Source organism: Strongylocentrotus purpuratus, unplaced genomic scaffold (assembly GCF_000002235.5).
Source record: "Strongylocentrotus purpuratus isolate Spur 01 unplaced genomic scaffold, Spur_5.0 spur5_scaffold_15, whole genome shotgun sequence".
Lineage (NCBI taxonomy): Eukaryota > Metazoa > Echinodermata > Echinoidea > Camarodonta > Strongylocentrotidae > Strongylocentrotus > Strongylocentrotus purpuratus.
The window spans coordinates 31,844,944-31,857,732 of record NW_022145600.1 but is presented as its reverse complement, the minus strand read 5'-3'; the positions used below and the strand labels follow the sequence as shown (position 1 = coordinate 31,857,732).

The 12,789-nt window shown below is 37.3% G+C and overlaps 1 protein-coding gene and 1 long non-coding RNA gene across 4 annotated transcripts in view; one reads left to right on the top strand and one right to left on the bottom strand.

The window, feature by feature from the left end:
• The window catches only part of LOC585988 (glycerol-3-phosphate acyltransferase 1, mitochondrial), a 51,459-nt gene that overhangs the window by 23,329 nt on the left and 15,341 nt on the right, over positions 1-12,789 (top strand). For all 3 annotated transcript variants that reach the window (XM_030986211.1, XM_030986210.1, XM_030986212.1), the window contains exons 4-10: positions 1,314-1,384; positions 1,924-2,037; positions 2,675-2,718; positions 4,639-4,747; positions 8,410-8,506; positions 8,848-8,984; positions 9,767-9,863. In XM_030986211.1, coding sequence (XP_030842071.1) covers positions 1,314-1,384; positions 1,924-2,037; positions 2,675-2,718; positions 4,639-4,747; positions 8,410-8,506; positions 8,848-8,984; positions 9,767-9,863 — 669 coding nt within the window. The remainder of the gene's footprint in view (positions 1-1,313; positions 1,385-1,923; positions 2,038-2,674; positions 2,719-4,638; positions 4,748-8,409; positions 8,507-8,847; positions 8,985-9,766; positions 9,864-12,789) is intronic.
• On the bottom strand, positions 10,946-12,353 carry LOC115924236. Its single transcript, XR_004064227.1, has 2 exons — positions 12,192-12,353; positions 10,946-11,948 (listed from the first exon to the last, which is right to left on the bottom strand). It is a non-coding gene; the product is annotated as an uncharacterized LOC115924236 (long non-coding RNA).

Below are 12,789 nucleotides of genomic sequence, written 5' to 3'. Positions count from 1 at the left end.
AGTTATACAGGAGCCACCCATTTCAAAGTGAATAGAGACTTTCTGGTACTAAACTTATGTTTTTTTATAACAATAATATCAATAATAGTTTTCTTTATTCAAAGGGGGGGGGGGGATCTGCATATTTGATTATCATCTTTCATGTAGGCAATCATTAATTGACCCTTTGCATGTTTTTATAGCATTTTATATTTTTATAGCCCAATACTGGCATTTTAAAAAAAAATTGATCATTTTCATTCATCAGCAATCGGAATTCGTTATCCGAGTTCACCTGATTGGACGATAATCGGTTACAGGGTTAATTAATGCCTTTTTAAGGACATTATTGCCGTATCGGGATCAAATATCAAGACCTTTGAATTTCCAGTCAAGTGCTTAAACCACTCGACCAAGACACTTCAGCCAAATGACGAGTTAGGCTTGTGCGTGTACATGTATGAGCACCCTGGATGAGGATAATATATAACTTTATTAGTTTATCAAATTGGCAACAGCATTTACAATGTTAACTTTTGAGTTTCATTGCTTACAGTCTAGACATCTAAGGTCGATTGAGAAGATTTATCAAAGTGTAAAACTTTTATTTGATGATGCAAGCAAGATCATTGTAAAGTCAAATTACTTAGCTACTTGTACAGGTGCATGTATGTTTAGGTTGGGATTGGTGATATTGCTGACTTTGACAGTAAACATGAGGCTTGTTGATTATCAGATTATCTTAACCTCATTGCCATTACAATGTACATACATTTAAGTTTTAAGGTCACCTGAAGTAGAAAGAGAGAGAGAGAGAGAGAGAGAAACAGAGAGAAACAGAGAGAGAAACAGAGAGAGAGAGAGCATGAGAGAGCATGAGAGAGAGAGAGAGCATGAGAGCATAACACAGAGAACATAACAAGAATACATTTCTGTTACAATGTTTTACGTATATATACTATAATGTAGATCTCGGTAAATACATTTTTTTTTTTTTACTAACTTCAAAACATATTGTTCACATGTCATGACCTTCAAGACAAGTTTTTTTTATTTTTTAAGAAATATTAGGGCATGTCAAGCTACATGTACATGTACATGTATGTTTGTATATGACATGCCCAAAAACTGAGTTAAAATAGTCGTCATACATAGGAAAGATCATTTGATTCAAACAAACAGCCAAGAAGTTAACACAAAGTTTTGCAGGAGCAAGTGTTGAGTTGTTTTTAGATGAGCAAGAAAGTTATATATCGTAAAATATTTCTTTGTTTAGACTTAAGATGAGATATTTTTGCTCCATACTTACATGGTCCTTTGCTTTGTTGTTGTAGGAAATGTTCTACACTGATGACATACCTCATATGGGTCTGAGGAACATCCTAAAAATGTCGACCCCTCCCAGGTAAGATCTGCATAAACATCATTTTCCGTGGCACTAGGCCAGATTTTTGTCCTTTAACACTAAATGGTCGGGTGGGTAGAATGCACCCCTTGGACATGTGCTGCGATGTTCTTGAGGATTTTTCTTTCGTTTTTTCCTACAAGATTTCATGATGTTATTTAATAACTAGACTTGCATCAAAAGAGAAAAGCGGGGGAAAGATATCTTTATATAGAAGGAAGAAAGATGAAAAAATTACAAAAATTAAGAAAACAGTACAATTGTGATGTGAGTTTCATAAAGGTAAATATTAGTGGAGTAGGGGAAGAAGGAGAATCATTAAATTTAAATTATCTTTGGACAGATGGAAAATCCAACATTGACAAGGAGGGACAAAACAGGGGAATTAATACAGGTGAATTGGTGAAAGATATGTAGACCAATATTTCATTTCAACTATTTCTATATTTGAACTTTTACAGATATCAAAGTTCATTTTCTTCATAAGCAGACCTACTTAACATGTTTTTGATAAATGTTGTTATCTGTCTTCTATTCAGAGCTGGTGTGCTGTTCAGATACTTTCCACACGTTGACCATGCCTTGTTCAGAGCAGTCAACCATTCCTACCCCTCTGTACCAGATGTCTCACAAAGAGTGTTGGAGAACCAAAGGTAAATATTACCTGAAACAAAAACAAAAGTTGATGTAGAAAATAAAACTTTGAAGTTATACTGCAAACAAACAAAGCAAAATACATTAATCAAGATGGGGTCTTTTCAGTATTGGCCATGTCACTGGATTTCGGTGTATTTTCACTCAGCAAGGTTGTATGAATGAATATTGAAGGTAGTATGTATTTGACATTGTCAACTAGTGTTACTTTCATATGCAAAAAGTGAAAGTGGTGCAAAGTCCATGTATGTAAAATCATTTTTGATATATCCTGCCCTCTGGTAGGGGAAGTTGGAGGAAGGGAGAGAGAGAAAAAGAGACAGACAGAGACAGACAGACAGAAAGATAGTGATAGAGAGAAAAGAAGAGAGAGAGAGAGAGAGAAAGATAAAGAGAGAGAAAGAGACAGACAGACAGAAAGATAGAGAGATAAAGAGAGAGACAGACAGAAAGATAGAGAGAGAGAGAGAGAGAGAGAGAGGGGGGAGGGAGAAAAGGGGGAGGGTGATAATGACTTCATGTTTATATTATACTGCTGTGAAATTCCTTGGATATATAAATTGAAACAAATATTTGGATATTCGGATAAATATCTTTTTTAATACTATTGTTCCATTTTTCCCATTTTGTTTTCAGAGTTCAGCTTGCTGTTCATAAAAGTGCAATGTCAGATAGTGAAGGTATGTACCAGGCCTGATCATTACCAGATTTAAATCGGTTTCTGGGTTTATTTTTTTTTATTATTTTCCCCCAATTTTATCCCTGTTTTCCTGAGTTTTCCCTTACTTTCTCTATTTTTCCAGATTTTCCCCCAATTTTCTTACTCAAAAGGGGAGGAATGTTAGGTGCCATTTTTTTCCTCCCTGAATCCTCTTCTTTTTATTTTACTCAAGGGGGTTGAGGGAAAAAGAAAAACTTTTTTTTTTGTAGTGCTCACTATCACCCCTGATGTACACTTATCTTGTAAGGGAAACTACAAGGTACATGTATTTGATTGCAATTACTACTGATTACAATACTGATAATTGTTTAGAGTTTAATACAATGATCTTACATCAATTACAAGCGTCAGCACAATTTATATGATACGGCTTACCATTGTTCAACTAATAACATTCAAATAAATTTTAGGCAATGCATACAATGTATATAGTATACCTATTAGGCTGAATGAGCTTCATTTGAGTTTTAAACTAGATGGAATTTTGACTGCGCGCAGTCGAAAATGATGCCTCCGCCATAGAGCAATTTAAACAAGTTTGGAGTTTAAATCTCCAGTGGTTCTTGAGATATCATGATAACAATCTCAATGTATGGAATTTCATAAGTTGACCTCTGTGACCCTTGACCTTTGACCTACGTGCTCCAAAATCTAATCAGATTGTCTTCCTATGGTGATACACACTATCATTAAGTTTGAAGTTTAAATCTCCAGTGGTTCTTGGAGATATTATGATATGGTGATACATACTATCATTAAGTTTGAAGTGAAAATTCTCCAGTGGTTCTTGAGATATCGCGATAACGATCTCAATGTATGGAATTTCATAAGTTGACCTCTGTGACCCTTGACCTTTGACCTACGTGCTTCAAAATCTAATCAGATTGTCTTCCTATGGTGATACACACTATCATTAAGTTTGAAGTTTAAATCTCCAGTGGTTCTTGAGATATTATGATAACAATCTCAATGTATGGAATTTCATAAGTTGACCTCTGTGACCCTTGACCTTTGACCTACGTGCTCCAAAATCTAAACAGATCGTCTTCCTATGGTGATACATACTATCCTTAAGTTTGAAGTTTAAATCTCAAATGGTTCTTGAGATATCATGATAACAATCTCAATGTTTGAAATTTAATAAGTTGACCTCTATGACCTGTGACCTTTGACCTACGTGCTCCAAAATGTAATCAGATTGTTTTCCTATAGTGATACACACTATCACTAAGTTTGAAGTTTAAATCTCCAGTGGTTCTTGAGATATCATGATAACAATCTCAATGTATGGAATTTCATAAGTTGACCTCTGTGACCCTTGACCTTTGACATACGTGCTCCAAAATCTAATCAGATCGTCTTCCTATGGTGATACATACTATCCTTAAGTTTGAAGTTTAAATCTCAAATGGTTCTTGAGATATCGCGCTAACAAACTCAATACAAGGAATTTCATAAGTTGACCTCTGTGACCTGTGACCTTTGACCTACGTACTCCAAAATCTTATCAGATCGTCTTCCTATGGTGATAAATACTATTCCCGAGTCTTAAGTTTAAATCTTAAATGGTTCTTGAGATATTGTGATAACGGTCAAACGGGACGGACGTACGGACGGACGTACGGACGGACGTACGGACGTACGGACGGACAACCCGAAAACATGATGCCTCCGGCACCACCTTCCGTGGCGGAGGCATAAAAATAGCATTTCCTTTATCTTCGGGATGCAAGTCATTCGACGTATAGCATGAAAATGTGTGGCTTGACATCTGAACGGGGCATATTAAAATAAAAAATTAAAATAAAAACAATATAGAGCATTTATAATGTGCAAACTCTACATGAATATATTTATATATACTTCCTGTTTATCATAGGTCGTATAGACTCGGAGAACGAGTACCAGAGGTCAGCGGAAAGACACAGAAGGAGAGCGATGAATGTCCTGAGACATATGGCAGCAACGATATCAAATTCACTCATCAGGTATGGGTCTATTAAATATACTGGTCATTCATTGTACTCCAAGCCTTGTTCACACGTAAGGCAGTTAACCACCTGGGAAAAAAAACAATGGCAAGACAAACACCATTTTCCATGCATATGAATGGGAATCGATAGAACAAAGGCCTCTACATGCACACTGTGATTTGTGTGTTATCCAGGTTTTTTTTACATGGCATGCACTAGTTACTATAATCAAGAAATCATGTGATTTTTTAAAAAGGCATTTCACCTTGAAATATGATCAATGCTGTACCATGAAGTTCCTATAGTGCGAGAGGAGTGTATATGTGGACACGAAGATCATTGAATGTGTAACATGAGGGTATCTACACCGACAGAAGATAAGGTTTATTTTGGCTGCAAACCAAGCTTTTAAAAAATCCCATTGTGTTGGTATTCGGGTTTAACTTTAAAGAGAAAGTTGAGTTCTGGTCATGCGATTGCATTGTCAAAGAAACAGTATGGTATCGATCAGAAAAGATTGATCATCTAGCATTTATATATTGGTGTGTACTGCAAGGTTCTGGAATCATCAAAATGATAAGAAATTTGGCCCAGTCTTGGTAAAGTTACAAGCACTGTAGGCCTACACGGAAAGATGTATATTGGACTACACGAACATGTGGCGTAAAAATCCGTCCCAACTTTTATCCTGTTACATGCAATATTTAGAATATTAAGGCTTTTGAAGAGCCATGCTTTTTAGGGAACAGTTTTAATCTGATGATAAAGCTCACAAATTATTTTTCACCCCTTCCCAGAACTCAACCTTCTCTTTAAAGGGAAATGAATAACAAATTAGAAAATAAGACTGATATAAATAAAGCAGAGAAACATAAAGACAGGCCCAAAGAATTTATTTTGGCCTTTAGTTCTGATGATTGGTTTTAGAGTAATACTCTTGCTAAGTTCCTCCATGTTATCATGGAAGCCTTCTATTTTTCAATCAATATACGGAATCCTGTCGACTTGAATTCAGATAACATGTAATTCAACACTTTAAAATGCTCCTTGATGCTTTGAACAAGCTTTAAAGGTAAAGACCAGTTTTGGAAACGCCCCCCTCTCAAAAAATGAAATGGAAGCTCTTATTACCAATCATGTGAAAGAATATGTTTTGACTAATATGTGATGGTACAAATTTTGCTGAGAAACCGTCTACTAATTGATTTACTTGGTAAATTATTATATCTATTTGGACCTGATAGATGTCGCGCACATGTCTCGTAGCTCCATATACACCTCTCTGTGTACAGTGCTTTTAACTGTACCAAGACTGGGCCAAATTTCTTATCATTTTGATGATTCCAGAACCTTGCAGTACACACCAAAACTTATATGCTAGATGATCAAACTTTTTTGATTGATTCCACAATGTTTCTTTCACAATGCAATCGCATGACCATAACTGTTCTTTATCTTAAAAATGCATCTAGAGATTTTAAGCATTACAACAATTTGATATGTACTATGACAGCTAGGGTCTTATGGGGAAAATCTCTTTGGTACACACAACCCTGGGGGAGCACTTGTGATGACAAGTTTATAGCGTAATCCATTGTTTAACAGGACCGAATCATGCTGTTTCAGAAGCTTGTTTATTTACTGTGTGATCCCAATCATTGACTCCTTGAATTGTTGTAATTAAAGCATTCAGAGATAGTAGTAATCTAAAGCGTGCATACAGGTAGATTTGAGCTCATCACTTACTGGTATATTTTATTACTTTCATCAATGTAGCAATTATTCTTAGGTTTCTCTTTTTTTTAAGGGAGGAGGGACTAGTCAAATTCCATTGTGAGCATACTAATCAAATTATGCATCATACAACATTGGAATTTAACTTTTGTACAAGTACCTAACAATTTGATGCAAATTTATAGGGCTGATTGTCCCAATTGTCAATACTAATAAGGTAAACTTGTGTGTCCTGCAAATAGACTGTTCACATTATGTGATTTTGTTTGTGGTTTCAATCTCCACTTTACTCTGAAAGTCTCGATCAAATCGTTCAGCCTTAGGCAGGGCCCGACACTAACAAGCGCCCGGGACACATGGGTGCCCAAACTCTAGGTCCGGAACCTCAGAATTGTGTAATTTCTGCTTTGGGGGTGAATGCATAGTGACAACAAAAATGTCGATCCAGACCCCCAACAACCATAGTCAGTGTGGAGCCCTTGCATTAGGCCTGTTTAATGAATGTAAACAGCCGCACAAAATGTTAAAAGATTAAAGCCATATATGTACACAGTACATGAAAAACATTAACAAATCCACACTTTTACAGCATTTCCTAAAAGAGCCTCAGCAAACTTAAGTGTTTTTTACACTGACTAACATACAAATGAGTGAGTAAGTGTACAGGCTTGCTTCTGAAACAGTTGCCATTTTTGACAGTACAATTCAAGCAAACATAAAGTGATTTTAATATGAACACCTTGAAGGGGGGGGGGGGAGGAGGAGGTCAGGATTGAAGTGGTATATTGCCTCATGTGGGAACAAACATGTATAATTTCAAGACACAAATGATATAACCTGCTAAGAGTGAACTTTTAAAGTACTGAAGCAATAATCAGTATAGGTTAGTTTTAATTTGGTGATAACAAGTGTTGATTCCTGACAAGCAAAGTGGATTTTATCAGAGATAAGTTGTTCCATCGTTGACATGTATGGACTCTTTGGAGTAAGATCAATAAGTGTATGTGGTTTTTGAATTCCATGAACAAAGGCTTCAACACTTGTACAACTGGAGCTGTATAACGTTTTGAGCATGAGCATTTTAGGACATTTTCCCCCTTCTTTACTTATACCATTTTATCTTGCCATGTCTTCTCTCCTAGTTTTCTCTATACATTTAGAGGAGTCGTATGTGAGTGGTTTCAAAAACTTGACTTGAAATGCAAAGGTCGTGGGTTCAATCTCTGACATGGCACTAAAGTCCATCGGCAAGGCTTTCTTCTACTGTAGCCACTCCTGACCCAGGAGTGAAATGGGGACCTGGTAGGATGAAAAAAGCATTTGTGTTTAATAGTAATTGCTATATGCCCTCACAGTGACCATATGAGAGGAATACTGCCCAGGGAGTTGTTCTGATTCTTTCAACTTTTCCATTTCATTCTTTCTTTCTGTCTTGCCTTTGTCCCGCTTTTTGCCCCTCTCTCTGTTTATTTCTACTTTTATCAAACTTACTACTGTCCTTTGGCAAGACATTAATCTACATTTGCCACTCTCCACCCTGGTGTTGCAAGTTGCGTGATGGATGGATAAGAATGCTATAAAGTATAAATAGTATTATTGATTTTTCTTTATTCTGGTATTATAGAAGTTTTATAAGCATTTGGTACGTATTAAAGGGAGTGTAGCATGACGAGACTACATGTCTTTCCTGTGGCCTGACTCACGGGCCAATCAGGTATAATACGACTACAGACGACGGGACTGCAGCAATCACGTGCGTGCAACATACACAAAACCAAAGCATGAAGAGAACTTCAGTCTGTTTTGCGAACGCTAGCCAACGCTAGCGCGCAGTTGTCCAATAGAAGAAGTAGATGGCGTTAACCAGTATTTGCCAAGCTACACTCCCTTTAAGCACTCTTGTCCTCTGTATTAATTTTCTCCCCTCCCCCTCTCTTTTACAGGCTTACAGGGTGGTTGCTCCTGAAGATCTTAGGACTGTTCTTGATCGGTGTACAGGTTCATGAGGGTCAGCTCAACATGGTCAGACAAGCAGCAGAGGTCAGTTTGTTAATGTGGAGGTCAACTCTGTCATTGAGTTGATATTGATATGAGTAGAAAAATTGGTCAAAAGTTCTTTCTATATTCAGCAGAAGAGATACTGTTTCAGTTCCCGATGAAAGGAAGAGTGTATGGTTATACAGGAAAAAGAAAGAGAAAAAAAGTTGTCAAGGTTGCTGTTTCCAAACAATTCTGTTCTAAAACAATGGCATGGTGATCACGGAACCAGTAACCTGGACGACGAGCAAATATGACGCTTGCAATGCGGTTTTCTATAGGAGGACAGTACTACTTGCACAGGATGTCCCTGTAAGGATAATGATCTTGTTTGATATTTTCAGAGTGGAGTTCCTGTCATCATAGTCCCTCTCCATCGGAGTCATCTAGACTACATCCTTCTATCCTTCATCTTTCATCTCACTGGTATCAAGCTTCCATTCGTTGCCGCTGGAGACAACCTCAACTTACCGGTCTTTGGGTTAGTATCATTGTTTCTTTTGTATTTAGAATAGCATGCTGATACAGTTATTTATCTTAATTTGTATTAATAAGGCAAATATAATGTACGTACATCAAATCAAATTGTGAGGGATGTGGTAATTATTTATTATTTCTGCTGAACTTTGGAAAAAACTACCCTTACATGTCAAAAACTATCAGACTGTCAACCAATTTAAAACTTTTCTTGAGACACATTTATTCAAAATTGCTTTTGATGATTTACTTATTTTGTTCACATTGATGTATATTTCATATGTATTTTAATTTGTAGATTTATTTGTAATTTTTTGTTTGATATATAATAGTTTGTCATTGTATTTTGTTTGTTATAGCTAGAGGTATATGCTCAAAGACTTAGTTGGAAAGTGCTTTATAAGCACCGTTTATTTTTATTATTAATTACTATTATTATTTCATAGGTGATTGGCAGGAAGGAATTTTGAATGATCAGAAATATTCTTGTCTACTTTTTGTTGGTAGGTGATAGGAAAGTAAGCATTTGAAATGCATTATCATTTGAGGTACATTATTCTTAAGTTTAGAGGGAATAAGTGCCCAAATCTAAACAGAAAATCATGCAGACAAAACAAATGAGTTTTATCAGGTGTTAATCTCTTGTTCTCTTCCTGTTTGCCATTTGTTTTTCTTTGTGCATTTGTATTCTTCTGTTCGGTTATCATTCCATATTCTATCTGTATTGGGAGTTATGATTGCAATGTTTACATTTAGTAATTGTTTAGTTGTTTTATTTTCCTTTAGGTCGTGCCTGAGAAGACTTGGGGCGTTTTTCATCAAGAGAAAACTAGACAAAGAGATAGGCAAGAAAGATTGGGTGTACAGGTCTACATTACATACAGTAAGTCTAAGAGTTTGAATTGCATCACAGTATGTTGCAAGATAAGTTCTTTAGTACCAGTTTATAAAGTCAACCCTGTTTTAGTGACCATCTGCATACATGTAGAAAGACCACCTGTGTACAGAGACCACACTTTTTGCTTCTGTTGAAAATGGTTACTCATTGAAACATGTACTAAGGGAAGGCAACTTTATTATCACTCGCGTTCGTCCGGGTTCGGGACGCCTACTTATCTCTTAATCCCCCGTTCCCGGACGCGTATTGTACGCTGGCGGTCCCTTGGCGTCCCTTGCTCGCGTCTATTGTTGTCTGTTGGACAATAGAGCAGGCAGCCAGAAAAGAAGCCATCCCGTCCGCTAGGACCGCTGTCAATGAACCTCACCGCTATCCAGCCCCTCTCTAATCCTTACTAATCTGGCGTCCCCTGACAATAGCTGACCCGTCTAGAACGCGTTAATCTGGTGTTCCCTGACAATAAAGTTGCACCCGTCTAGCTCGTGTTTAAAATACAAGATAGTAAATTTTCATAGATGAATTTTCAGTCTTGAAAGCAGAGCTAGAGCTGCAATCCTCCCGTGTTGATTGATAATAATTTGTCTAAAAAATGTGTCGCGCGCTAAAATAATAAACCTAACCAGCAACGCCTCAAGTCTTTCTACATACAGCCGCATATGAATAAAAGCTTCTTGTGCGACACTGCAAATATATAAATCATATTTAGTAGTGTCTGTATTCCCCCAACCTATTAATCAGTACTGCATTGCGTGTATCAGCAATTCGCGCAAATCAAAACATGTGGATAGCGGTCACGTGACCTAAAATGCGGTCACGTGATCTAAACCCTACAGCGCTGGTAAAGATACCACCACACTCGAAGGCCCTCGAAGCAGGCCTGCCTCGAAGGGCGCTTGCGATAAGCGAAAAAACTCGTTACAAAATCTCTGATTTTTTTATTTTAAGCGCTTTTTTTGGCGAAGCCGTTTTTTAAAACTTGGCTAAGCCACCGCGTGCTTTGGAAATATGGCTCCGATTCCGCACTTGTGACAGCAAAATTTGGCTTTTGGGGTGGATTTTTGGAAGTGACATCGGGATTTTCTTGTACTAGTGAGTGACGCTGTGTGTAGTGCAGTGCACTGATATGTAATTTGCGTGTGTTGTGGATGCTGGTTTGATATCACGATCGGATGCATGTGTGTATGCATGGCCTGGGGTAATGCGCACGTCTTTGAGTGGTGTACATCCCCTGTGTTGTGTGTATGCATACTATGCATACGCTCGTTCTCACAGTCAACCTGTAGCCACGTTCGCATAGCCATACTCAGAACTTACAATTTTAGCACAGCAAAACAAATACGTATTTTCCCTTAAAAAAACACGTATAAATACGTTAAAAACGTTCTGCTTGGCAGCTCTGTGAAGTCTGAGTTTTATCTAAAGTCACAGCAGAAAATTCAGTGTTTTTACAAAATAAATATAGAAATAAAAATAAGGATTTACATTGCATGCATGTAGTCTACCTTACAAGTGAAGATGTAGATATGTAACTTTGCCCCCCTGTTTTACTTTTCCCTTTTGCTGATTTTTTTTTATTCTATGCATAATCAGGCCTCTCGCCAAGAAATTAAAAAGGCGTGGCGCGACACGAGGGAAAATTTAACCCCGCCCCCCTGAAGAAAAAAAAAAAAAAAAAAAAACGTTTACAAGTATTAAGAGTAATTTGATGAATTGTTATCCCTGTATTATGTTCCGAGTCATTGTCATATTTACCCTTGCACTAAATAATCAATATTTATAGTATGTTGGAATTTGTGAAATTTGTTATCCAATGTTACGAAGGAAAAAAAATGTATATGATCATAGTTGTTTGGATTTTTATCGAGCTAGACCAAGTCATGTATTTAAAGCTGTAATTATTTTCCTTATATTAAAAACAATATTGCATTTTCTTATTTTTACAAAAATTGCAGTACTCAAATTTCTTCGTCTTTTACTTTATATTGGAGTAAAATAAATTCTCTGTCTCAAAATGACATATACACCCGTCGACTTCGAGACACCAAAGCAATTGATAGAAAGTCTGAAGAGCTGTCGACGTGTTTGTACGCCCGCGTCATTAACATGGCCAGTTCATATTTGTAATTTGCTGGAAATTGTTCTTTAAAAATGAGAAATTCACGAGTTTGAGTAGGATCTCACTATTTCATACTTATGTTAAAAATGATTGTTAAATATCATAATTTTGAGTTTTTTTTATTGCCCGATATGAAAATGCAGCCACAAATGAATTTGAAAATTTTGATTGACTGCATAGTTGCTTAGTAACCAGACATACTAGTCAGTTCATTCATGACTTATGAAGCCGCCTCTGAGCTAATGTAAACAAAAACAAAGCCATTTATGGGCCGAGTGAATGACCTCAAGTGAATGTGACAGAGAAGAGAGCGAGAGAGAGGTTTTCCCACGCTTATCTTTTCAGGGGGGGGGGGGGGGGGGGGGGGGGGGGGGGAGGGGGGGGGGGGGGGGGGATAACTTCACGAAACAGACAGCGCAATAGAGAGAGAGAGAAAGAGAGGGGAATGTCTGATGGAGAGCGCGCAAACATGAAAGGGCTTGGCCGCCAAGAAGGGATCGGAGCTGAACAAGGGGGAGACATTAGCATTTTGATAAGATTGGATTATGTCCGCATTATGTATCATCGACCAAGGCCACGTGATGAGTGATGGCTCACTCGTAGTTGGTAGTTGTAGTTGGTTTCTCAAATAAATAACAGATAGTAATAAAATGTCCAGAATGAGTGAAGTGAAGTTGTGGATCTATCTTTGCCTTCACGTTGGTTTTACTTTTCCCTTTTCAATGCATTTTCGTATTTATTTAGTCGCCCTTTTTACCTGCGGCTGCCATCTTTCCGTCTCCCGATCCTTTCTTT